This window comes from Mytilus edulis, chromosome 5 (assembly GCF_963676685.1).
Source record: "Mytilus edulis chromosome 5, xbMytEdul2.2, whole genome shotgun sequence".
NCBI classification, from domain to species: Eukaryota; Metazoa; Mollusca; class Bivalvia; order Mytilida; family Mytilidae; genus Mytilus; species Mytilus edulis.
The window spans coordinates 6,151,869-6,179,265 of record NC_092348.1 but is presented as its reverse complement, the minus strand read 5'-3'; the positions used below and the strand labels follow the sequence as shown (position 1 = coordinate 6,179,265).

Genomic DNA, 27,397 nt, shown 5'->3' with positions numbered 1-27,397 from the left:
CAGTGATCATTTCAAAACGCACAACGAACGAGACACATTTGGTGGCACGAACAATACAGTAAGAGAAAATTTATTTTGTATGATATTGCGTTTGTTTTAAGTTCTATGGAACAATTGAAGGCACGTAGTAGTTCAATGTATAGTTATTTAGTATTGCTTAAGGTATTAATACGCAAAGGTGTATGCACGAAAAGATATTCAGCATTGTTTATATCATAAACCGTATGAAATTGCACCATGTCTGTGCGTTTTACATCTAGCAGTTTTATCAGACGTTTTATACAATATCTAAAACTTACAACAATTATAAAATTGAATAAATAAACTAAAATGCTCATCAACATATTTATATATACTTAAATAAGTTCTAGAGAGGCATTCAAAATTATTGTCATCCCAAATGTTGTCCTGATTATCGCTTCGAACGCGTCAACGTCCGGATTCATTTGTATCGGGGTTATACGGGGGTGTTATCAGACGTACAAAAACAAAAAAAAACGGGTGTACCTCAAGGATCCGTATTAGGACCGGTGTTTGTTTTAATTTTTATTAAAGATCTTCCTTTGTCTAATCCTAATCATAACACCGATTTATTTGCTGATGATAGCACCATATCAGTCATTGGACAAAACAAAAATTGCATCAGTCAAAAAATTAATACGGTGTTACAAGATATTTTACGCTGGTGTGATGACAATAAAATGGCTGTAAATGTATCTAAAACAAAAGCTTTATGCATTGGATCTAAACAAAAGCTTTCCGTTACATCAAATGAAAACATTAATCTTACTTTAAATGGACAACAAATTATAGAAAGTACATGTGAAAAGGTTCTAGGTGTTTTTATTGATGCATCTCTATCTTGGTCTCCTCATATCGATTACATAATCAAAAAAGTTAACTCTTCTTTAGCTTTACTAAAAAGGATAAAGAAATATTTAAATCACAAAGCTAGACAAATGTACTATAACGCTTACGTTTTATCTCACTTAGATTATTGTTGTTCAATATGGGGAAACTGTAATAACTTTCTATTAGATAGTTTACTAAAACTGCAAAAAAGGGCAGCAAGAATTTTTTTTTAGACAAGCATGATTACACCAAACCTTCAAGAGAATTATTTCACGAATGCAACACTGTGCCAATCATGCAAAGAATAATATACCACAAATCATTACTAATGTATAAGGCAAAACATGGCTTAGCTCCAAAATATATGTCCAGTCTTATTGTATCAGCTTCTGCAAATCAAAAATATAATACAAGATTTTCATTCTCTGATATTTTATTATTCCAAAACCAAATACACAGTTGTATAAGTCTAGTTTCTCGTACACTGGACCAAAAGTGTGGAATGCTCTTCCTAATTCAAAAAAGAAATCAAATACAGTATCTGAATTTAAACATAAATACAAATCTATGTACTTTTAACTTTACCATCATATTTGTACTGTATGCTCTATCATAATTGTTTATTGTACTTTAAATTGTATATAATTATCATTTATCATTATTATTGATGAATTGTTTATTTTTAATGTAATTATTATTGTATTAAGAGAGTCTAATTGAAAATTGGTGTAATCCAAATGAGTTACTCTCTCTAAATAAAGATATTATTATTATTATTATTATTATTATTATTATTATTATTATTATTATTATTATTATTATTATTATTATTATTATTATTATTATTATTATTATTATTATTATTATTATTATTATTATCATTATTATTATTATTATTATAATTATTAAGAGATATACGTAAATGAGACAACAGCCAAATGACTAACACGAACAGTCTAAATCTAAAAGTGTCTTTGCATTACTTGATACACAGTCTATAACATGTAATAAATATGTATACATGTATTAACAAATATGCCATTTTGATCTACGAAACATTCAATTTGATGGTTAACGGATACAACTCTGAGTGAAATAAAATTGCATTATAAGATGACATGTATAACGTTAATTATTTTCTCTCAACGCTATTATTTACTCTGACCTTTTCTTTGTTAGATATACAGTACAGACTAGTGGTTATATGTAGTAGTGAAAACGAATACAAGTCGAGGATAGTTGCTGCTCTTGATAAATATCATAGACCGGCATTGTATACAGATGTTGGTTTGATAAGAACATACCTTTTTACTAAGTTTCAAGTAGAGTCAGAAAGTAAAAGAACACCTGCATGTGCAGTTGATTTTGATAGGTATGAATCAACATGTTGTGTCGAATTATCAATTAAAAAATTATAGCTTCATTTCGTCAAAAAGGGGTAAAATATACCAGAGGGACAGTCAAACTCATAGATCGAAAATAAACTGACAACGCCTTGGCTAAAAAAGTAAAAGAAAACAGACGAATAAAAATACACAACATAGAAAAGTAAAGACTTATCAACACAAACAACACCAAAAACTTGGGTTAATGTCAGATGCTACGGACGGGAAAGCAGATTCTGTAATGATGTAGTATTATTGGGGTTAGAAGTGTTTTCCGGAGAACATTTTGTATGCAGCGCAGAAAACGCTTTATTCTAAAATGTTTGGATAAAAAAAAAGATATAACGGAAAGACAAATAAAAATGTGCTGAAATGGAAGACTAAATTCCATAGTTATGCAAAAAAATATTTTCAAATAAAGTCCATTGCGCAAATCTTAACAAAAAGCTTAAAAAGAGATCTACCATAATCAACAAGTTTATTGAGAATATATTTAGTTTTGAAAATATGTAATGATGCTGTGTAGTTTGCCTTTCCAACGAACATGGCTCAACAAAAGGCTACCGCGTTGCATACATTCGTTTGAGAGCGTGATATAATTTCAATTATTTTTTTACTTTTAGCAAATAATGCTCATCAGCACAATATATGTTCATCAGTGATTTGATAGATTTGCGTTTTTCTGTTAGCCTTTAAAATATTCATTATATAACACACGCCTAAATAGCATAATTAAATTTGATAGATTATATACTAATTTTATAGATGCAGTGTGCGCGTTGTGAAATCATGGAGAGCAGGAGTAGGTAAAACGTTATTTAAAGACCGAATGATTGAAGGTTTGTCACAGATGGTCGGTGGTGAGGTTAAAAGCATAAGCATTCCTGTACACCACAAGATCTTGAACAGTGATGAAATCATGGAGGTTTTGAAAAAGGAAACATTATCTAAAAAGAAGCAAAGTCTGAGAATATTTCATATAGATATTTCCCATGAGGTATCTTAATATTTACTTTATTTCTTATTTAGTGTTAACTGAAAATAACTTTTGGTTACATATAAAAAGAAGATGGATTGATTGCCAATGAGACAACAGGCTATATTGAAAAAAATCGCAAGTGACAACTAGTGTCCTACATTTTCTACATTTGAAAATGCCTGCACCAAGTCAGGAATATGACAGTTCTTGTTCATTCGTTATTGATGTGTTTTGTTATTTGATATTGCCATGTGATTATGGACTTCCCGAATAAATTTTCTCTGAGTTCATTATTTTTGTGATTTTACATTACTCTTTGCTATGTGACACTAAGGTTGGCCTTATGATTGTTCCTCCCTGCAAAAACGTTTTCTCTTCTATAAATCATTGATTTTGATTTGCTACTAAAATATGTTCGTTTTCTTTTTCATTTAGACATAAATCTATTAGAACATTTCAGTTATAAATTTGAACTGTAAGATGAAAGATAGTATACAACGTGAGCTGTTCTCATCACCGCACACCATGATTAAAATATGAACTCCGATGCAGGTTTCGTATATAAAAAAATGACTCCACAGTAACTTTCGTATAATTAAAAAAAAGTCCAAGTAACGAAGATGAAGACTAAAGTAAAATCTCAAAAATACTAAACTCGTAGGAAAATTCGAAACGGTAAGTCCATAATCAAATGGTAAAATCAAATGATAAAACACATCAAACGAATGTCATTAAGGACACACACGTTTATCTAGGATATTTATTTTACAGACAGGATTTTATGAATGAGAAAAATTCAGCGTTTGAAACTAAGATATGCCTCAAGAAGTTAACATAGATAATACATATAATTTCATTTTTAATTGTATATGATTATTATTTAGGTGCAAGAAGGCGTTGACACTTTCCTGTTCCAGCTATTGGTATTGGGATGTCATCGTCACAGTTCAGGATATAATTGGAGAAGGTCTGATATGGACTATTACATAATTGAAGCTATGCCACTCTTAGATATGGATAACGCTTTACACAGAAAGGTTGTTTGTTTATTTATTTCACGATTTGAAAGATAAAGGCAACAATAGTATACCGCTGTTCAAAACTCATAAATCGATAGACAAAAAACAAATCTGGGTTACAAACTAAAATTGAGGGAAACTCGTTAAATATAAGAGGAGAACAACGACACAACAGAAATACAACATTAAAATGTAAAACACATAGACACGAACTTAACATTAGACAAAATCCGATGAGAATAACAAATATAACATTGAGAGATCTTTCCATTGACAATTTATGTTATGTTATAGATTGAAATTCCTATTGTGTATTGATGTATAGCTGAATTTAAAAAAAACAAACTTATATCAAACCTCGTTGATATATAAAGCAGATAAACCCTTATTTTAAGCATGTGCATGTGTGCCTCCATTAATCCTTTAATCATTGGTTTACAAATTGTGTTAAATTGCTAATCTTTTTAAACCAAACTCACACATTGAATTGAATTTAAAAAAAACTTTTAATGAGACGTTAAATACTAAAGTCGAAGCAAAAATGCCAACACCTTTGCAAATATACGAATAAACAAAACGCTAATCACCAGTTTCGAAAACACTTTAACAAAAACTAAGACTGAGCAACAAAACCCTGAAAACAACAAAAGCTTATTGTGTTGCTAATGGAATTTATAAATTTTGTAAGATTCAGAATAGATCATTTTGTAAAGAAGACGGGATTGTAGTAATATCAATTCCATGAAGGCTATACAATGGTTTTCAGTACTTCTTTCAGGGAGGACAACTGAAATATATCCATAGCTGCTTAGACATTTTGCCATCTGTGACATGTAGGTCACCGAGAGAATGTTTGGATATAATATTAAACCCTCAAAACAAGGAAGATGAATTGACTGAACATGATATACTGTTTGATTCACAAATATTTAGTAGTCAAACAATCCAGAGACCATATAGATATCTCAGGAAATTGATGACCAGTCCAAAGCCAGCCAATGAAGCCTCCTTCACAGGGGTAAAGGGACGTGCGAGAAAAATCGAAACAGAAACTGATCGGGTTGGTCTACATTCATCTAGATATCGAAGAAGATTAGAGACATATGAGACAATTATGAAACCAGAAAACTCTACCTTCTCCAGTGTCCCAGTGAAAACAGTCATTAACCATGTAGATGACAATACGAACTGTTTAGAAACATTACTAAGGTAGTTTTTTTTTTGAAGTAATGTAAAGCTCCTGTCTGGCTTTATCGAAAAATGAGAGAAAATAAAACAAAAACTGAATTGATTGGAAATTTATCTGAATTTAACAAACCATTGTTGTGTTCATATTAACATCAAACAGTAAATAACAATGTTTCAATACAAAACTATGCATAGTAATTACTGTCACATTTTCTGCGAATAGATTGCTCCTGTATTTTTTTTTAACTTATCAAATTTTACGTATTATCAATTTAGGAATTAGAAATATATTATGTACCCCAATTACTCTTCATTGATTGGTACAAACACAAATGATTGTTAATTAAATAACCAAAGGTTGATTATTACTAGTACCACTGATAATTCTGCACTTGAGTATTCAGATCATATTTTCTATGTTGATTTTTAGTTTATTTATTCACTATATGAATATAATTTTGAAACTGTTTTTTAGTCATTGTGGTATTAAAGATCCATCATGGTCAGAGGTATACCATTTTGTAAGCTTTCTCAACAGACAATTGGAAGATTTTGAGGCTTCAGCCTTTTGTGGTACAGCAGCACAGGAAGATTTACCAGGGTTTTCTGATTTTGTTCTTACCTGTCTTTTGCAAATGTCTAGGGTAAGTTATCACAATGTTCATTGTTATCTCATATTGTTAATTATTTTTGCTCGAATTCTATAGTGTTGACATTAATGTATATCTGTATATACTTTATAAAAATGAGAATGGAACCTGGAAATGAGTTTAAGAGACAACAACCCGACCAAAGAACAAACGACAACACAATGCTACTAAAATGACTTCAACTCAGTGAAAAAATACCGCACCCCGAGGCGGGCTTCGGTTGGCCCCAAAACAAACCGTGTGTTAGTTCAGCGAAAATAGGCATCAAACTCAGCTAGTGGTTGTTAATATCTACTAGGCGCAAAGACCCAAAAAGCACTGTCGATCTCATGTTCCATATGTGGTATTTTTTTGAAATATAGTTGTTACAATTAATAACAAGATTTCAAGAGGAAAACCTGAAAGAACGGACTCTGCAATTGTTACAAAAATAGGAATATATCTGTCGTCATTATTGACACATATATGTGATAACGGGCCATCAATTGACGAGGGCGTTCGTAACCGAGGGTATGTTTTAAGATTTATATTTGCCACCTTTGTCTTTTAATATGCTTTTCTAACAAGCTTACTGTTGTATGTTCAATAAGACTGACATTTTACATTCACATTCATACGATAAACAGCGCTTGAAGATTTGTGTTGTTGTTCTTGCAAAACTTGGATAAACTAATCAGTACATAAGAGTTTCCATTTTGAAATGTTGTTATACTGATACTCTTGTGTCCTATTGGTCTATCACAATTAATCTTTCGATGCAAATTATTGTTATCGTGTATTGTTTATTGTACTGAAATGTTCAAGGTACAGTATTTGGAGTACGGCTGCTCGTTGAGAAATTGTCAGAAACTTGCATTGTCTTAGATATTATTTTTTTTTTACAGGATTTTGCAACCAGATCTTTGGTAGTCAGTGAAGAGACACCAATTCAGATGTTGCAGCTTCATCAAAAGAATGAAAATGATATCGACATCATACAACAGTATCAAATGAGACGAACATGGGAGACAAGGTGATACTGATCTATAATTCATAACAACAAAAAAATGTAATAATCAGGAAAACTCAAACACATTATGATGAAGACCACACCAAAGAATTTAAAACAACCCCTCCTTACAAAAGAATTAAATGAACATAGAGCAACATAGACGATTGAATAGGGCAAACAATTAGGTGCACAAGATAGAAATATGTGTTTCTTTAACAAAAGATAATTTCTGAAATGATGTAACGTAGTAATGACATGAAAGGAAAAAGTTAAATCACACAAATCAGTTCGGAAAGTCTATAATCACATGGCAAAATCAAATAGCAAAACAGATAATGTCTCTTCTTTGATGCTCAGTCAAAAATATACTAACTATGCTGAAGAAGTATAATACCTAAAATATGTTGAAGAAGTGTAAGACCTAAAATATAGATACATTCTGAAAAATTCAGAGCTGAGGAAAGACTCTGATATTACCTCCTCAGAAGTGCAAATTACATGTATTATCATTGCTCGCCTCGCATACCTCTGGGTCCTACGAAAAAAAGGTTACTAATTGCATAGCTCGATTAAAGCGTATGTTGTTTTGTTCTGATTGGCTAAACATAAACTAAGAAAGACCAGATGAAGCAATTAGTTCACCAAGAAAATGCTTTTGAAAAACAATACAATGTATGAGAAAGACTTTATATAGATTGAAGTTGTATTATTAATTCATTCATATTTCAAATGTGTTTCAATAATGTCTGAATGTTAATGAAGCACTATTTAATTTTTAATATGGAACCAACAAAAGCTTATAGATTTAAATAGAAGTTTTATTTTTCAGTCCCCATCCATACCTGTTTTTTAATCCGGATCATCACAGTATGACATTTTTAGGATTTAACATCGAACGACGATCCGGGAACTTGATAGATCACCAAACCAGAAAAGTGTTAGAGCAACAAATCATGACTCCTGAATTGTTTGATGCACTAGAAAAAAATGATGTCAATTTAGCTGAAAACTTTGATAATTTAAAAAGGTAATATTAAAGTAAAAACAATAGTATACATTTATATCAGTACTTTGTAAATATCACAGAAATATGCTGATATAAACTATGAAAAAGGTTACACATTTCTTAAACACCTGTTTAAAAAAAAGTTTTCTTGTAATGCAAGTTAACTGCATTATCGCAACGCGGGTCATTTATCACATTGTCATTGGAGTAACGCCGTCATGTGGTGACCAATTATGAGACCGAAGGGGGTTAGTAAATTTCATGACGCGTTAATGGTGACGTCATCTATTAATGTTGTTGTGTTTTATTGTTTATTTTTCAACATGGCACAGCAGTAAAAGCCGAGCGTGCGATGAATTCGATATACTGTTAACTACTGCCCCCCTACGGACCATAGAGGGCGAATAAAATCAATAGGGGATTTGACCGCCGGTTTAACCCGCTATGAATTTTACCAACCCTCTATGGATCCGTAGGGGGTCAGTAGCGAACCATATAACTTATATTATCCTCAGGTTTATTTAAAAGTATTCTAGTCAATCTGATTCATTAAGAAATGTACATGACCTAAGAAGCGGTTCAGAGCATTTATTTGCAATACATTCGTCTGTTTTGTAGTTTATCACGCTTAAAATGACATTATTTGCTGTTGCTTTATGGAGAATTAGAATCTGTTTTATTCTATTGTAAAATCAATGTTACGAGGGAAAATCTGAAATAATGTCAATTATTCCGATAAGATTTACATTTTGTTTATGTTTCTTGCTTCTCAATGCACTTAACCTTAAATCTTACGTTAAGATGCTTGTGAAACAAATCATTAAACTTTTATCAGGTCAGAAAAAATTGCAAAACTTTGTAAAGTTTTGGGACTAGAGACAGCGCATGATCCAGATGAAACATACGAGTTGACTACGGACAACGTGAAAAAGATCCTTGCAATATACATGAGGTTCAGGTAAGTTTGTTGCGTTGTACACCTATGAATCATTATCAGATTTAGATATTCAAATTGGTTTTAGCCTCAATCATCACTGATATGACATTAATTGATCGATGGCGCATATGGTGCATAGACATCAATTCTGTTTGCATTATTACTATCACTTGCTCTATACCTCTTCTGGTGGACTGATAGTCCCCGATGGTCACATGAACCCAGTACCTAATTTTGTAGTATTGACAAGGATATTGTTTGATTAACATTTTGTATTATAAAGTTTTGGAAATTAATTAAAAATGAAAGAAAAGATCTCTCTCATGCAAAGCTTTGTTTCCTTGCGTGGATTTGGTTATACTTTAGACCATTAAAGTTTGATTCGCTCTTCCATATTTGTATTATATTTTGTTTATCGAAATGTGTATATAGTGAATCGATAAAGGTTCTGTTTATGCTTATTTAATACGTACTTATCTATATTCCTGATTTAGGAAAAGCTTTGAAAATATTTTTTTTATTGATTGATAGTTGCATCTTTAGTAATCAGTGGCAATTATTGCGTTTATTTTCAAGACGAGAACAAATAAACAATACACAAATTAGTATGTTCTGCCTTTAAGGTTGATCGAATGAAAAAGATGATGTTACAATAGATATTTTACGTTCAGAGATAAGTACCATATCCCCAACGATGCTTCAGAATTTAATGTTTCATTTCCTACTAGACTTGGCAGCATATAATACTTTACCCTTTAGCAGAATCAACGTTAAACATTGGGTCCGAGAAAAATCAGAAGGATTTAACTGTATTTTCATCTCGCGTAGACTTGCACATGTAAATCATCTATGAATGATTTTCAATTTTATCAATTTTATTAGTAAGTGCAGCAACAAACTCTTACCTTTTGGACACACCCTGTATCTTCCTCATTTAATGCATGATTCTCATAGTTACTTTTTTTTCTTTTCTAGTAGTGGGATTTGAATATAGATAAATTATTGCCCCTTCATTTAGCCCTATGATGAGATTGTTATAAATTAAACACAAGTATCTAACGACATGAAACACCCGTTTTTGTATGAAGTTTTAAGTTGTTAAAAATTCAATTTTTTTAATATTGTGATCAAAACATAAATATCTTTCTTAATTAAGCTTCTTATACAAAAAAGATATATTTCTAAAAAGACAAACAAAAACCTATAAATCTTTGACGCCCGGTGCATTATTAAGAAAACATACTGTATGATGTTTGTTTTTTTGCTGAATGAAATTATAGATGCGGTATACCAGTAATAATCATGGGAGAAACAGGATGTGGAAAAACTCGACTTGTAAAATTTATGTGCTCCTTGCAACAACCTCCCGGTGTTGATGTAGAAAATATGATCCTCATGAAGGTAAGAGTAATAATTTGCATATCAGTCCTTTTGCATCAATACGGAAGCTTACTGTTAACTAGGTAAACATGATTAAGTAGGGGATAAACTGTTCAGCATTTTAAAAACGAATCTTGAATTCCATGACACGAAAGAGATGGCATAAGTATTGCTTCAATATTTTTCAATAAAATTTTATAATGTAAAGAAACGTTTCTAAGTTGAAAAGCTCAAAATTACAAAAAATGACGTCGTTGAAAGCTTCAACAATGGAACATGACCCAGTATCTGAGAAAGGATATGTTTTGGAGAGAAAAGTTGAAAAAAAGGAATAAGCAAAGATCCAAACCCCGAGATATTTTTCATTGACATGTCGTTGGTTTTCTTATTGTCCTTTTTAGCTCACCGGGCCTGAAGGGCCAAGTGAGCTATACTCATCACTTGGCGTCCGTTGTCCGTCGTCCGTCGTCCGTCGTCCGTCGTCCGTCGTTAACTTTTACAAAAATCTTCTTCTCTGAAACTACTGAGCCAAATTAAACCAAACTTGGCCACAATCATCATTGATGTATCTAGTTTAAAATTTGTGTTTTTTTACCCGGCCAACCAACCAAGATGGCCGCCATGGCTAAAAAATAGAACATAGGGGTAAAATGCAGTTTTTGGCTTATAACTCAAAAACCAAAGCATTTAGAGCAAATCTGATCTGGGTAAAACTGTTTATCAGTTCAAGATCTATCTGCCCTGAAATTTTCAGATGAATCAAACAACCCATATGGGTTGCTGCCCCTAAATTGGTAATTTTAAGGAAATTTTACTGTTTATGGTTATTATCTTGAATATTATTATAGATGGAGATAAACTGTAAACAGCAATAATGTTCAGCAAAGTAAGATTTACAAATAAGTCAACATGACCAAAATGGTCAGTTCACCCCTTTAGGAGTTATTGCCCTTTATAGTCAATTTTTAACCATTTTTCGTAAATCTTAGTTAACTTTCACAAAAATCTTCTCCTCTGAAACTACTGGGCCAAATTTTACCAAATATAGCCAGAATCATTATAAGGCTATCTAGTTAATAAAATTGTGTTTTGTGACCGGGCAAACCAACCAAGATGGCCGCTACGGCTAAAAATAGAACATAGGGGTTAAGTGCAGTTTTTGGCTGATAACTCCAAAACCAAAGAATTTAGAGCAAATCTGACAAGAAGTAAATTTGTTAATCAGGTCAAGATCTATCTGCCCTGAAATTTTCAGATGAATCAGACAACCCATTGTTGGGTTGCTGCCCCTAAATTGATAATTTTAAGGAAATTTTGCTGTTTTGGGTTATTATCTTGAATATTATTATAGATAGAGATAAACTGTAAACAGCAATAATGTACAGCAATTTAAGACTCAAAAATAAGTCAAAATGACCAAAATGGTCAATAGACCTCCTAAGAAGTTTTTGTCCTATATAATCAATTTTTAACAATTTTCTAAAAATTTGTAAATTTTTACTAATATTTTCCACTGAAACTACACGGACAAGTTCATTATAGATAGAGATAATTGTAAGAAGGAAGAATGTTCAATAAAGTAAGATGAACAAACACATCACAATCACCTAAACACAATTTTGTCATGAACTGTCTGCTTCCTTTGTTTAATTCACATGTACCAAGGTGAGCGACACAGGCTCTTTAGAGCCTCTTGTTCATTTTTGTCCTTATATTTTTAAAAAGATATAAGACAAGAATTCGTTTCTTTATGCAGCATTAAAAACAGCCAAAACGATAATAACAATAATGCTTAGTCAGATAGTATTCGATCTTTCTCAATATCAATACATCTTATTTCGTATTGAGCTAATCTGATTCTCAATGGAACCCTTTTAACTGTTTGGAAATTGAGACGTAATAAGAACCCTTCAAAACTGACCAACAATCATTTGTTTCGTATTTGAATATGCTAACCCCAATGAAAGTAATTTATTATATTTATTAATATTAGACATCGATAAGAGAAGATTACAATCGTTCGGACGTTGTTTTTGACAATACAAAACGCTACATTGGACGTCGATTAAATGTTAAAGTTGTTGGAAACTGTTTTGAGAATGTGACGTCAGTTTTGGACGTTTGAGTAACGGACGTCGAGTCTAACAAATATTATATTAATAACTACAACACTACAAACTGTTTTAAAACAATGTAGCACAAATTTAATATTTTATCTATTTATGTTGTAGGTTCATGGCGGTACAAAATCGTCGGACATTATTAGAAAAGTTCGAGATGCTGAAGACATTGCAAGCAGAAATACAGACATGTACCCAACTATGTTTACTGTATTATTTTTTGATGAGGCAAACACAACAGAAGCTATTGGTGTGATTAAAGAAATGATGTGTGATATGTCCTTGAATGGAAAACCAATGAAATTAAATCAAAGTTTGAAAGTAGTTGCAGCGTGTAACCCATATAGAAAGTAAGACCTTCCATAATGTTCTTCCTGTACTTATATTTTGAAAAATAACTATTTTACTTTTAAAATTCTTACCTGTAGATCATTTTGAATTCGATATCTTTTTAAACACCAGCCTTTTTTATTTTATACCAATGAAATTATTTCTATAAATGAAAAACTGACGACGTAGTATGAATCAATATTTTAGGCATATTTTGAGTCAATGTTGTCTATAATACACATAGAAGGTTTGACAAGCAGTAAAACCTGGTTTAATCTATCATAAAAAATATTTTAAACCCCTTGACCATATATGTATTCAAAAGTTTACTCAGTGCGTGATATCTGATATATTTCAGACATTCTGACGAGTTAATTCAGAGATTAGAACAAGCAGGACTTGGATATCATGTTGCCTCTGACAAAACTACTGATACAATTGGTAAAGTTAATGTACTTGATATTTTCCTTATTTTCCAATGTTATTGTTTTTATCCATAATTTAACATAAAACGTTTTCCTTATCACAAATATATCCATGTATAATACTGCTGTATGCCATTGTAACACATGCAAGGCACATATTATTATCATTTGGAATGTTTAAGCGCAGTGCACAACCCGAAGCGCATGGCAGTATATTGATATTATCTTCCAAAAGGTGTTTGGAATTTGATGATACGCTATATATAAGTCGAACGACGAAAACCACGTTGAGCCGTTCAGTGCATCTAAATTGTCCTCTTTTCTCGGAATCGGATAAGCATTTTCAATTGTTCTATCATTAAACTTTCGATAGTCAACACTTAGTCTCCACGATGATTCTTTTTCTGAAGTTTAAACTGGTGCTGACCAAGGACTGCACGAGTTTTCAATAATTCCTTTCTTTTCCAGCTTCTGAATCTGTTTTTCTTATATTTTCTTCTTAAATAATGGAACTCTACTTGGGATTCCTTGATTGGTATCTGTTTTTCCAGTTTGTTTTCATGCATTTCCTACAATGTATGGCCAGCTTACCAATCAGGATCAGCAAATACACTACAATTTTACAGCAGTACCCATTTAAAATCATCGGATTCTTTATTTGACAGATACTGTAACCCGCTTTGGTACATCTTTTCCATATATTGAGGCAATATGTTATCAGCTAAATAATCATCCTCTATATCTTGTATACCTCAACAGAATTGCTAAAATTTAATACTGTTACACATCAGTATGTATTCCTTTTTACAATATAGTGTCTATACTAGAGTGGTATTCACTATACATTGTGATGCATTAACTAGTCATATTGTTAGCAATAGTCCATATTTGTTATGAAACTTCTATCAGGAGACAAGACAGCATTTTCATCTGCAGAACTTGTATTATCTTTCCTCGGATAACCTACTCTTCCAACTATTTCGGCTTAGCTGGTACTGTCACTGTTAAACAATCCTTCTAGAGCTTGCACATTCATTTTATTCGTGAAATGGAATATTTCTAACACTTATTTCTAAAGTTAAGGAATCACAATCCCATTGACATCGAAATGATTTGATACAATCTTCACCAAGTTAATTATTTCTTACTCCTCCAACAATAATTGGAAATTGAACACAAATTTCATCAAATGTTAATGTCATAACTGTGGTTTCTGACGCTTTTAATTCACCTGCACTAGCCGTGATGAATCTGGTATCCCCTGTTTCTAGCATCATGCAAAATATTTCTGTTGTTTTTTTTGGTTATGAAAGTGCATCTCGCACCGGCATTGATCTTCCACGTAATTGTTGATACTTCTATTTCACCATCATACCAACTTTTCCAGATATTTTCGTTAACACAGCTACATTGTCATGATTGTTGTTTTTCCAATATCATCTGAGAATAATTAATTCATTGTCGATCTGTTCCCCTCTAAGGCAAACAAACGCACCATCACTCAATTATTAATGTGTTATGGGATACTGCAGATTTTAATTTTGGTTTATTTTGTGATAAAAGTCAAGCTCCATATAGCAAATAAAACCACAATGTAATCTATTTGAACTAAAAAAAAAAGAGTTTTTGTCCTTTTTAAACAATGAAAAGTTAAATGACATTTTTTATAATAACAAAATGCCATTTTTCATTTTTAATCATGTAGCTCAACTATTTAAAAAAAATCATATATAGAAATAGTTCGTCTTCAGAACATAATATTTAAGGGGAACCGCATCTTATCTATTTGTATATGTAGTTACCATTTTGTAAAAAATTCACAGTTTTACTGTTTCAAAAATATATAGACAATAACTGTTTAGTGTCTTGAAATATCAGCTATATTTGTACGAGACTAGGAAACAAGGTGTATGCGAGCTTTTATCGAGCTATTACACCTGTTTCGAGCCGAGTACAAATACGGCTGATATTTAAAGACACTAAACAATTATTGTCTTTATCCTGCAATTAATTCTGTATATTGTTTGTGTTTTGAAAAACACAAAAACTAACATATTTAGCAATTTATTTTTCGATTTGTAATCCCTTGAGGCCCTCGTAGTAAAATCAAAATCACACATCACGCTGTGGACGGGTTAGCAAAAAATAATCTCGAATGGTCAACAATAATACATCGCTCAAGGAGAATAATTATCTTCAACATAACAACTAATTTCAAAAGTAAAAACAAATAACAAAACATGGTCAAATTTGAAACAGAAGTGTACGAGTTGTCCTACGCTTCAGACTTGGCATTCATTAAACATGCATGCTGAAATTGACATGGTTTATTTTGTAACACAATCATACACATTCAAGGTTTGAAATCGATAATTGTCATCGTGATAGGAATGCAACTGGAATACACATTCTGAGGTCACACAGGTTCAAACAATACTCAGTCCGGCAGTGGGCGGAGCCTTAAAGCGATATCTGTAGAAGTTACAGATACAGCATAGCGATATCTGTAGGGCTGTATCTGTATAGTAGGACGCCCAATTGCAGGATAAAAATATATATCATTGAAATCTTTGTAGGTCGTGTTCCAATGAGAAGATTAGTTTATCGAGTTCAGCCACTCCCACAAAGCATGCTTCCATTGGTCTGGGATTTCGGACAATTGACAGCTGATGTAGAGAAAAAGTATATACGCCAGATGGTACTGAGATATGTAGGTGTTGAACATTTATTTTTTATATCTTTGAGGCAATAGCCTTTCACAATGTTTGAACTGTAAAAAATAGCGTCAACATTACAGTCTTTCTATGACCACACATGTACTTCCTTTTATAAAATATCCCCCTTTTGCAGTGATCTCTTTTGTTGGAAATATCATCAAATTATCAAGTGCCCGAATATTTATGTGATATATCACTCAGCAAAATCACGGATGGCACTAATGGAACAAGGAATACTACCGTCCACCATGCATAACCAGTTTTTTGATAATTCGTTTTGCATATTCTGTAGTGTCTGATATTTCCTTTAACCAAGATACGTCTGTGCTTCAGTACGTGGCATTTGATTGCCATCAAAAGTTGCTCTTAATGATTTGAAATATGTTATTGAATATATAAGGAAATGCAAAACAAAAAATAACAACAAATGAATATATGGTTTAATTAAGATTAGATATAAACTTTTAAGTGGCAAAATCAACGGCAGTATATGATCATATCATAGGTTTAGTACAAAGAGGTTACTCTAACAAAACCTCATAATCTAGAACAGTAAAGTTTCTAAATTCAATGCTGCTAGAAGAAGGTAGAAAAATACAGTATAAATTGATTCCTTTCTAATCAACTTAACAAAAGTATTGTCTATATGTACATATAAATTTGAATTACAGATCAAGAACAGAGAGTTGCCATCATTACGAAACCTTGATGGAGTTTTGAGTGACATTTTGACTGCATCTCAAAATTATATGAGAAATCAAAAAGTAAGAACTTTTAAATGATGATTTATGGAAAAGGGTGTTTTTAATTTTTTTTTATACAGTCTTAATTTGTTATAAAATGAACAAAATATTTATAAGCTAAAGATAGGATTTTAGTCTTATACATCTTAGAGATACCAGGATTAAGAATTGGGAAAACCAGACACGCATTTGTTCTACATAAAAAGAAAACAAAACGTTATAAATATCATCCGCTTTTCTTCAATAAACTTCATTCAGAACGGTCCAATTCTAATATTTGAAAGCAATAGATGAAGCTGAAGAGCTTTATGACAAAAAATAAAGACATACAAAATAGTCCCACTCATCTGATTTCAAATTTGCATGAGGAAGGTGAAATCTTCAATTTAAGTATAAACGGACTGTTATAGAAATGTTCGTTATAAATCATGGCAGTACCAACCTACTGACTACTGTTCTGACCATCATGGGCTGCTAATGGTCCCCAAGCCAAAGTATATACCCATCGCTGTTAAAAAGAACAACAACAACTTATGAATTTCATGCATTTTTTCCTGGATTTTCTCTCAGAGAAACGGGACATAGCCGAATATTTTAATACCTATGTTGTAAATGCATTCTCCCCCCAAAAGTACATGATCAAAAGAATCATCAGTGTGTTTGAATCAAATGTAACGCAATCATTTCGGTTATTTAGCACACATTAATGTATTTCCTAGACATAATTTTGTAGTACAATTTAAACTAGATTTGTAATTGCTAGCAATAACGGATGGCACCCTTCCCCTATTGCCAGGTGAGCGGCAGCCATTTTGAAAATTCTAAAGTCAAATACTAGTAGTGCATTAAAAGATGTCTAGTAACATTTTTAAAAAGTTTCATTAAGTTTGAAGGATTTTGAAATTTTGGATAATTTTGCTGTTTCCATGGTAACGGCGGCCATTTTGAAAATTCCAAAGTTAAAACCCCCGCTGCAATTTTCCCCTCCATATTTATATACCATCATACACCATTTAGTGTCTCTAGAATAAATTTAACATTGATGTTCTGGAATGTTCTATGAAAATTCAAAGTTTTGACCTTTTTGCATTGTTTCCATGGTAACAAGAGCTATTTTGGAAATTCCAACGCCAAATGCCACATCTTTTAATGTTGCTCATCGTTACTGTGAAGTTTCCTGAAGTTTGGAGCATTTTGAGAATTTCGAAATTTTTGGTGTAGTTTCCATGGCAACATAGTAGTTCCAATGAGAGCCAAAATCATCCAACACCTGTACATAGTGGACACCTTCATTGTATTAAAATATAATGATTCTGAGATAAAGCATATCCAAACAGTTCACTAAAACAAAAAACTGGATTTTTTCACATTTGTTCTGTTTCCATGGAAACGGTAGCCATCTTTAACCATTCCATGCTTACTGCAACTCTGCATGTGGGGGTCCTTACTATAGTAGAGTTCCATCAACATTGGTCCATTGGATTTTGAGAAATCACCTGGACAAAATTGGTTGCAAGAAAAATAATAACTAGAATTGCCATTGCAAGCAATAGCGGATGTCACCCTGGTTCCCCAATTGCCACTAAACGGCAGCCATTTCGAAATGTTCCATCAGTAAATGCAGAAATATCCATAACAAAAGATCTTTCGGTCAGTTTTCATAGCTTTATGTACGTTTTTCTGTTTTCAGCAGTTGTGCCGTTACCATGGCAACGGCGGCCAATTTTGAAAATTCCAAACTTAAAAGTCAAGTCTACATTAGCTAGGCAACATTTGTTTTCAGTTTCATTAAATTTGAAGCATTTTGGAGTTTTTCATATTTTTGCTGTTTCCATGGTAACGGCGGCCATTTTGAAAATTCCAAAGTCTGACTTTTGCTGCAAATTGTTCTCTCCATAATTATATACCATCATATACCATTTAATGTCTCTAGAATAAATTTAACACTTATGTTCTGGAATGTTCCATGAAAAATTCACCCCCCTCAAATTATGTCTTGAGACCCCCCAGTTGAAAAAAAAATGTACCATGTTGAAGTGAGCATGAGTCTCTTAATATCATAGAAGTTTCATATAGATTGGAACACATTTCTATTTTTCACATTTTTGCTGTTTCCATGGCAATGGCAGCCATTTTTTTAATTCCAAAGTAAGATGCAAAACTACACATGGTGATTAATATTATGCTATAGTTCCATCAACATTGGTCCATTCAGTTCCGAGAACTAAGCTGGACAAAAAGTGCGGAATAAGAATAATAAGAACTAGATTTGCTATTGCAAGCAATAGCGGACGATGGCACCCCGTACTGCACATTGTCACAGTAGCATCAACAATTATGAGTGTACAAAAGTCAAATGGCATATCTATTATACATGTCGGAATCAGCATGTCTAAACATCACCCCCCCCCCCTCTTTTTTTTTCTCTTCCGTAGAATACGTTTCAGTTCTATACATAGTTTGGGAATCCTTTTTAAATCTAAAATTAGACACGCGCGCAAGTAGGAAGGTGGTGTCACGTGATACTGAAGTATATTATCGTGGACTTAGCATATTAATATTCTTTTTAGAGGGGACCTTGGACAGACAACATGTGTATATATTGACGGAGCGGCGTATTAACTGTTCAATTTATTCTTCAATAGCTCGCGTATCACACAATACATGTAACTTATCGTGTACAATTTAATTACATGTTTATCGATTGATTTCAGCTAATGTGTAAATTTTAGCAGGTGTGTCATTCACGGATATGTACTTTAACGCAAGTGCAGAAATGTCAGCAATTTGTACTCTGAGTGTTTCTCGTTCTGTCGGTGGCGATTTTCTCTTTTAAAGCACATTAAATAAAATACATATTTTTATTCTAGAATATTCTAGTACATGTTAGCAGTACAGCATTGCATGTGACCCTATGCACATACTCCTAATTACGATTTCCGTGGAATTGTTGTTATATTTAAAAAAAAAAAATGCAGCTTAAATGCATTTTCCCATAGGGTCAATGTTAAACTTTTGTCCAGTTTCCATGGCAATGACAGCCATTTTGGAAATTGCCAGTACTGATGGTACCTCGGGGCACCACTGCCAACATTTACATAAACTTTCAAGACTTTGCCTCTTATAACGAAAGATTTTAAATTTGGATTTTTTTTTACATTTTTGTAGTTTCCATGGTAACGGCGGCCATTTTTTACCATTCTAATGTTTATTGCACAACTTAACATGGCGGTTCATATTATGGTATAGTTCAATCAACATGGGTATGGTCAATTCCGAGAAATAGCATGGACAAAATGTGTGGAAGAATAAAAATAATAATAAAAAGAAAAAAAAGAAACGTAGAATAACAATATGTCACCCCAACTCCGTTGAGGGTGCCATAACTAGATTTGCCATTGCAAGCAATAGCGGATGGCACCCTTTCCCCATTGCCAGGCCAGCGGCAGCCATTTAGAACATTTTTGCTGTTTCCTTGGCAACAACGGCCATTTTGAAAATTCGAAACTCAAAAGTTAAGTCTACATAAGCTAGGCAAAATTTGTTATAAGTTTCATTAAATTTAAAGCATTTTGAAGTTTTTCATAATTTTGCTGTTCCCATGGTAACGGCGGCCATTTTGAATATTCGAAAGTCAAGTCAAGCTGTAATTTTTTCCCTCCATAATCATATTTACCATTTAATGTCTCTAGAGTAAATTTAACACTGATGTTCTGGAATGTTCTGTGAAAATTCAAAGTTTTGACCTTTTTGCATTATTTCCATGGTAACAACAGATATTTTGGAAATTCCAACGCCAAATTCCACATCTTACAATGTTAATCATCGTTACTGTGAAGTTTCATGAAGTTTGGAGCATTTTGATATTTTTGAAATTTTTGGTGTAGTTTCCATGGCAACATAGTAGTTCCAATGAGTGCCAAAATCATCCAACACCTATATATGGCCGGCACCTACATTGTATCAAAATATAATGTTTCTGAGTTTAAGCATATCAAAACAGTTCACCAAAACAAAAAACAGGATTTTTTCACATTTGTTTCGTTTCCATGGTAACGGCAGCCATCTTGATGATGCCATACCCCACTGCACTATAGAATGTGGTGGTCAACATTATGGTATAGTTCCATCAATATTGTTCAAGTCAATTCTGAGAAATAGAATGGACAAAAAAGTGTGGAAGAATAAATATAATAACTAGATTTGTAATTGCTAGCAATAACGGATGGCACCCTTGTCCCCCCATTGCCAGGCGAGCGGCAGCCATTTTGAAAATTCCAAAGTCAAAGAGTGCATCTACACATGCAAGTCATCATTTTTGTAAAATTTCATTAGTTTTGGAGCATTTTGAAAATTTGGACAATTTTGCTGTTTCCATGGTTACGACGGCCATTTTGGAAATTCCAACTTCAAAATGCAACTCTGCACATGTCAGCCACTATTTCTGTAAAGTTTCATCCAGTTTGCAGCACTTTATTTTTTTTTGGAAATTTTGAACATTTGTGCTGCAACCATGGTTACAGTAGATAATTCCAAAATTCTAAAAGCAGACATCTCATTGCCACATGTCATGTTATATATCAATACAGTTTCATTGACTTTGGTGCACTATTCTCTGAGAAAATGCTGATTTTATGCATTTTTCCATAGGGTCAATGCAAAACTTGGCCCTAGTTTCCATGACAACGGCGGCCATTTTGAACTATCCAAATATTGTTTTGACATCTTGGCATACTGGGTCACATTTTCATAAAGTTTCATCCAGCTGGATGTTATAATGAAAGAGTTAGAATTTTTGATATTTGAGCTGTTTCCATGGTAACGGCAGCCATTTTGGAAATTCCAAAGTCAAACTGCAAATCATCTCATGCCAGTTACCATTCCTGTGGTGTTTCTTCCAATTTAGAACACTTTGAATATTTTCGGATTTTTGCAGTTTCCATGGAAACGGCAGCCATCTTGACCATTCCAAAGTCAGGTGCACAACTTCATATGCTGGTCCACATTATGGTATAGTTCCATCAACATTGGTCCATACAATTCCGAGAAACTGTGTGGACAAAAAGTGTTGAAGAAGAATAATAAAAACTAGATTTGTAATTGCTAGCAATAACGGATGGCACCCTCGTCCCCCCATTGCCAGGCGAGCGGCAGCCATTTTGGAAATTCAAAAGTCAAAGAGTGCATCTACACCTGCAAGTTATCATTTTTGCAAAATTTCAGTAAGTTTGGAGCATTTTGAAATTTTGGACAATTTTGCTGTTTCCTAGTTACGGCAGCCATTTTGGAAATTCCAACTTCAAAATGCAACTCTGCACATGTCAGTCACTATTCCTGTAAAGTTTCATCCAGTTTGCAGAACTTCATTTTTTTTGGAAATTTTGAACATTTGTGCTGCAACCATGGTTACAGTAGATAATTCCAAAATTTTAAAAGCAGACATCTCATTGCCACATGTCATGTTATATATCAATACAGTTTCATTTACTTTGGTGCACTACTCTCTGAGAAAATGCTGATTTTATGCATTTTTCCATAGGGTCAATGCAAAACTTGGCCCCAGTTTCCATGACAACGGTGGCCATTTTGAACTATCCAAATATTGTCTTGGCATCTTAGGGTACTGGGTAACATTTTCATAAAGTTTCATCAAGTTGGGTCTTAAAACGAAAGAGTTAGCATTTTTGATATTTTAGCTGTTTCCATGGTAACGGCAGCCATTTTGAAAATTCCAAAGTCAAACTGAAAATCAGCACATGCCAGATACCATTCCTGTGAAGTTTCTTCCAGTTTGGAACAGTTTGATTTTTTTCGCATTTTTGCTGTCTCCATGGAAACGGCGGCCATTTTTTATCATTCCATAGCAAGGTGCACAACTTCACATGGGGGTCCTCATTATAGTAGAGTTCCATCAACATTGGTCCATTGGATTTCAAGAACTCGCGCGGACAAAATGTGTGGAAGAAAAATAAGAAAAACAAGTAATCCTGTGTTAGGATGCTAACACAAAAGTCACCAAAACGGACCCCACATCATTGTTTTACGGTATCCATGATGCCACATAACCTGTGTGTAAAGTTTGATTCAATTTAAAGGATTTTGATTTTTTTCACATTTTTGCCGTTTCCATGGTTACGGCGGCCATTTTGGAAATTTTAAAGTCAAAAGTAATGTCTACATATGGCAGGCAACATTTGTTTTAAGTTTCATCAATTTTGAAGCTTTTTGAAAATTTTCACATTTTTGGAGTTTCCATGGCAACGGCGGCCATTTTGGAAATTTCGAACTAAAAAGTGAAGTCTACATTAGCTTCACAACATATGTTATAAGTTTCATTTAATTTGAAGCATTTTGATGTTTTTCTTATTTTTGCTGTTTCCATGGTTACGGCGGCCATTTTGAAAATTCCAAAGTGTCACTTCTGCTGCAAATTGTTCACTCCATAATTATATACCATCATATACCATGAAATGTCTCTAGAACAAATTTAACATTGATGTTCTAGAATATTCCATGAAAATTCACCCCCCTCAAATTATGCCATGGAGACCCCCTACTGAAATAAAATTAGTGCCAAGTTGAAGCAGACATGTGTCTCTAAATATTCATAAGAGAATATATAATTCCATCTACTCTCCATACAGTGGAAAATTTAGAAAATGTAAAAAAAAATTAACCCCACCCATCTTTGAGCCCCCCTAATTATGCCAAGATGACACCCTGGTATCATGGACATTGGGTTCTGCACCCCCCATGATGCAGACCCTTACCCAGAAAAAATATAAAATTTCCATCCTCTACTCCTTCCAAGAAAATGGTAGGACCGTTTTAGGGGTTAGAAAAAGAAAAATAAGAATAATAATAATAATAAGAAACCGAACAAAAACATAAAGTCCCCAAAACTCCGTTTTGGTGACTTAACTAGATTTGTAATTGCTAGCAATAACGGATGGCACCCTTGTCCCCCCATTGCCAGGCGAGCGGCAGCCATTTTGAAAATTCCAAAGTCAAAGAGTGCATCTTCACATGCAAGTCATCATTTTTGTAAAATTTCATTAGTTTTGGAGCATTTTGAAAATTTGGACAATTTTGCTGTTTCCATGGTTACGGCGGCCATTTTGGAAATTTCAACTTCAAAATGCAACTCTGCACATGTCAGCCACTATTTCTGTAAAGTTTCATCCAGTTTGCAGCACTTTATTTTTTTTTTGAAATTTTGAATATTTGTGCTGCAACCATGGTTACAGTAGATAATTCCAAAATTCTAAAAGCAGACATCTCATTGCCACATGTCATGTTATATATCAATACAGTTTCATTTACTTTGCTGCACTATTCTCTGAGAAAATGCTGATTTTATGCATTTTTCCATAGGGTCAATGCAAAACTTGGCCCTAGTTTCCATGACAACGGCGGCCATTTTGAACTATCCAAATATTGTTTTGACATCTTGGCATACTGGGTCACATTTTCATAAAGTTTCATCCAGCTGGATGTTATAATGAAAGAGTTAGAATTTTTGATATTTGAGCTGTTTCCATGGTAACGGCAGCCATTTTGGAAATTCCAAAGTCAAACTGCAAATCATCTCATGCCAGTTACCATTCCTGTGGTGTTTCTTCCAATTTGGAACACTTTGAATATTTTCGGATTTTTGCAGTTTCCATGGAAACGGCAGCCATCTTGACCATTCCAAAGTCAGGTGCACAACTTCATATGCTGGTCCACATTATGGTATAGTTCCATCAACATTGGTCCATACAATTCCGAGAAACTGTGTGGACAAAAAGTGTTGAAGAAGAATAATAAAAATAAGGAAAAAAAGAAACGTACAATAACAATACGTCACCCCAACTCCGTTGAGGGTGCCATAATTTGGACAATTTTGCTGTTTCCATGGTTACGGCGGCCATTTTGGAAATTTCAACTTCAAAATGCAACTCTGCACATGTCAGCCACTATTTCTGTAAAGTTTCATCCAGTTTGCAGCACTTTATTTTTTTTTTGAAATTTTGAATATTTGTGCTGCAACCATGGTTACAGTAGATAATTCCAAAATTCTAAAAGCAGACATCTCATTGCCACATGTCATGTTATATATCAATACAGTTTCATTTACTTTGCTGCACTATTCTCTGAGAAAATGCTGATTTTATGCATTTTTCCATAGGGTCAATGCAAAACTTGGCCCTAGTTTCCATGACAACGGCGGCCATTTTGAACTATCCAAATATTGTTTTGACATCTTGGCATACTGGGTCACATTTTCATAAAGTTTCATCCAGCTGGATGTTATAATGAAAGAGTTAGAATTTTTGATATTTGAGCTGTTTCCATGGTAACGGCAGCCATTTTGGAAATTCCAAAGTCAAACTGCAAATCATCTCATGCCAGTTACCATTCCTGTGGTGTTTCTTCCAATTTGGAACACTTTGAATATTTTCGGATTTTTGCAGTTTCCATGGAAACGGCAGCCATCTTGACCATTCCAAAGTCAGGTGCACAACTTCATATGCTGGTCCACATTATGGTATAGTTCCATCAACATTGGTCCATACAATTCCGAGAAACTGTGTGGACAAAAAGTGTTGAAGAAGAATAATAAAAATAAGGAAAAAAAGAAACGTACAATAACAATACGTCACCCCAACTCCGTTGAGGGTGCCATAACTAGATTTGCTATTGCTAGCAATAGCTGAGGATGGCACCCCGTACTGCACATTGTCACAGTAGCATTAATACTTATGAGTGTATAAAAGTCAAATGACATATCTATTATACATGACAGAATCAGCATTTCTTAACACCCCCTCCCCCCCCCCCCACCTTTTTTTTTTCTTTTCCGTAGAATACGTTTCAGTTCTATTCATAGTTTGGGAATCCTTTTAAATCTAAAATTAGACACACGCGCGAGTAGGAAGGTGGTGTCACGTGATACTGAAGTATATTATCGTGGACTTAGCATATTAATATTCTTTTTAGAGGGGACCTTGGACAGACAACATGTGTATATATTGACGGAGCGGCGTATTAAACTGTTCAATTTATTCTTCAATAGCTCGCGTATCACACAATACATGTAACTTATCGTGTACAATTTAATTACATGTTTATCGATTGATTTCAGCTAATGTGTATGTTTTAGCAGGTGTGTCATTTACGGATATGTACTTTAACGCAAGTGCAGAAATGTCAGTCATATGTACTCTGAGTGTTTCTCCTTCTCTCGGTGGCGATTTTCTCTTTAAAGCACGATTTTGTATAGAAAAGAAGCATACATATTTTTTATTCTAGCATATTCTAGTACATGTTAGCAGTACAGCATTGCATGTGACCATATGCACAGTACTCCTGATTACGATTTTCGTGGAGTTGTTGTTATATTTTTCAAGAAAATGCAGCTTAAATGAATTTTTCCATAGGATCAATGTTAAACTTTTGTCCAGTTTCCATGGCAACGGTAGAGATTTTGCAGAAGCTAAGTACTGTTGGTACCTCGGGGCACCACTGGCAACATTGACACAAAGTTTCATAAGGCTGGCTCTTATAACAAAAGATTTAAAATTTTGAAATTTTTTCACATTTTTGCAGTTTCCATGGTAACGGCAGCCATTTTTTACCAGTCTTATGTCTCTTGCACATCTTAACATGGCAGTTCATATTATGGTATTGTTCCATCGACATGGGTCTGGCCGATTCCGAGAAATAGCATGGACAAAATGTGTGGAAGAATAAAAATAATAATAAAAAGAAAAAAAAGAAACGTAGAATAACAATATGTCACCCCAACTCCGTTGAGGGTGCCATAATAAGGAAAAAAAGAAACGTACAATAACAATACGTCACCCCAACTCCGTTGAGGGTGCCATAATAAGCAGAAAAAAAGAATCGAACAATAACAATATGTCACCCCAACTCCGTTGAGGGTGCCATAATAATAATAGTGAAAAAGAAACAGAGGAATAGCAATATGTCACCCGACATTGTCGATCGGGTGACATAATAATAAGAAAAAAAAAGAAACGTAGAATAACTAGATTGCCAGGCGAGCGGCAGCCATTTTGAAAATTTCAAAGTCAAAGAGTGCATCTACACATGCAAGTCATCATTTTTTGTAAAATTTCATTAAGTTTGGAGCATTTTGAAATTTTGGACAATTTTGCTGTTTCCATGGTTACGGCAGCCATTTTGGAAATTCCAACTTCAAAATGCAACTCCGCACATGTCAGTTACTATTCCTATAAAGTTTCATCCAGTTTGCAGCATTTTGATTTTTTTGGAAATTTTGAACATTTGTGCTGCAACCATGGTTACAGTAGATAGTTCCAAAATTCTAAAAGCGTACATCTCTTTGCCACATATCATGTTATATATCAATACAGTTTCATTTACTTTGGTGCACTACTCTCTGAAAAAATGCTGATTTTATGCCTTTTTCCATAGGGTCAATGCAAAACTTGGCCCCAGTTTCCATGACAACGGCGGCCATTTTGAACTATCCAAATATTGTTTTGACATCTTGGTGTACTGGGTCACATTTTCATAAAGTTTCATCCAGCTGGATGTTATAATGAAAGAGTTAGAATTTTTTATATTGGTGCTGTTTCCATGGTAACGGCAGCCATTTTGGAAATTCCAAAGTCAAACTGCAAATCATCTCATGCCAGTTACCATT

At 33.5% G+C, this 27,397-nt stretch overlaps 1 protein-coding gene across 1 annotated transcript in view; it reads left to right on the top strand.

The window, feature by feature from the left end:
• Positions 1–701: 701 nt before the first annotated feature.
• Positions 702–27,397, top strand: part of LOC139522674 (E3 ubiquitin-protein ligase RNF213-like) — a 194,954-nt gene continuing 168,258 nt past the window's right edge. The window contains exons 1-14 of the mRNA XM_071316142.1: positions 702–816; positions 2,032–2,224; positions 3,003–3,234; positions 4,101–4,253; positions 5,014–5,444; positions 5,899–6,067; positions 6,958–7,085; positions 7,894–8,091; positions 8,906–9,028; positions 10,288–10,408; positions 12,619–12,857; positions 13,196–13,278; positions 15,839–15,972; positions 16,651–16,743. Of these exons, the coding sequence (XP_071172243.1) occupies positions 702–816; positions 2,032–2,224; positions 3,003–3,234; positions 4,101–4,253; positions 5,014–5,444; positions 5,899–6,067; positions 6,958–7,085; positions 7,894–8,091; positions 8,906–9,028; positions 10,288–10,408; positions 12,619–12,857; positions 13,196–13,278; positions 15,839–15,972; positions 16,651–16,743 (2,412 nt within the window). The remainder of the gene's footprint in view (positions 817–2,031; positions 2,225–3,002; positions 3,235–4,100; positions 4,254–5,013; positions 5,445–5,898; positions 6,068–6,957; positions 7,086–7,893; positions 8,092–8,905; positions 9,029–10,287; positions 10,409–12,618; positions 12,858–13,195; positions 13,279–15,838; positions 15,973–16,650; positions 16,744–27,397) is intronic.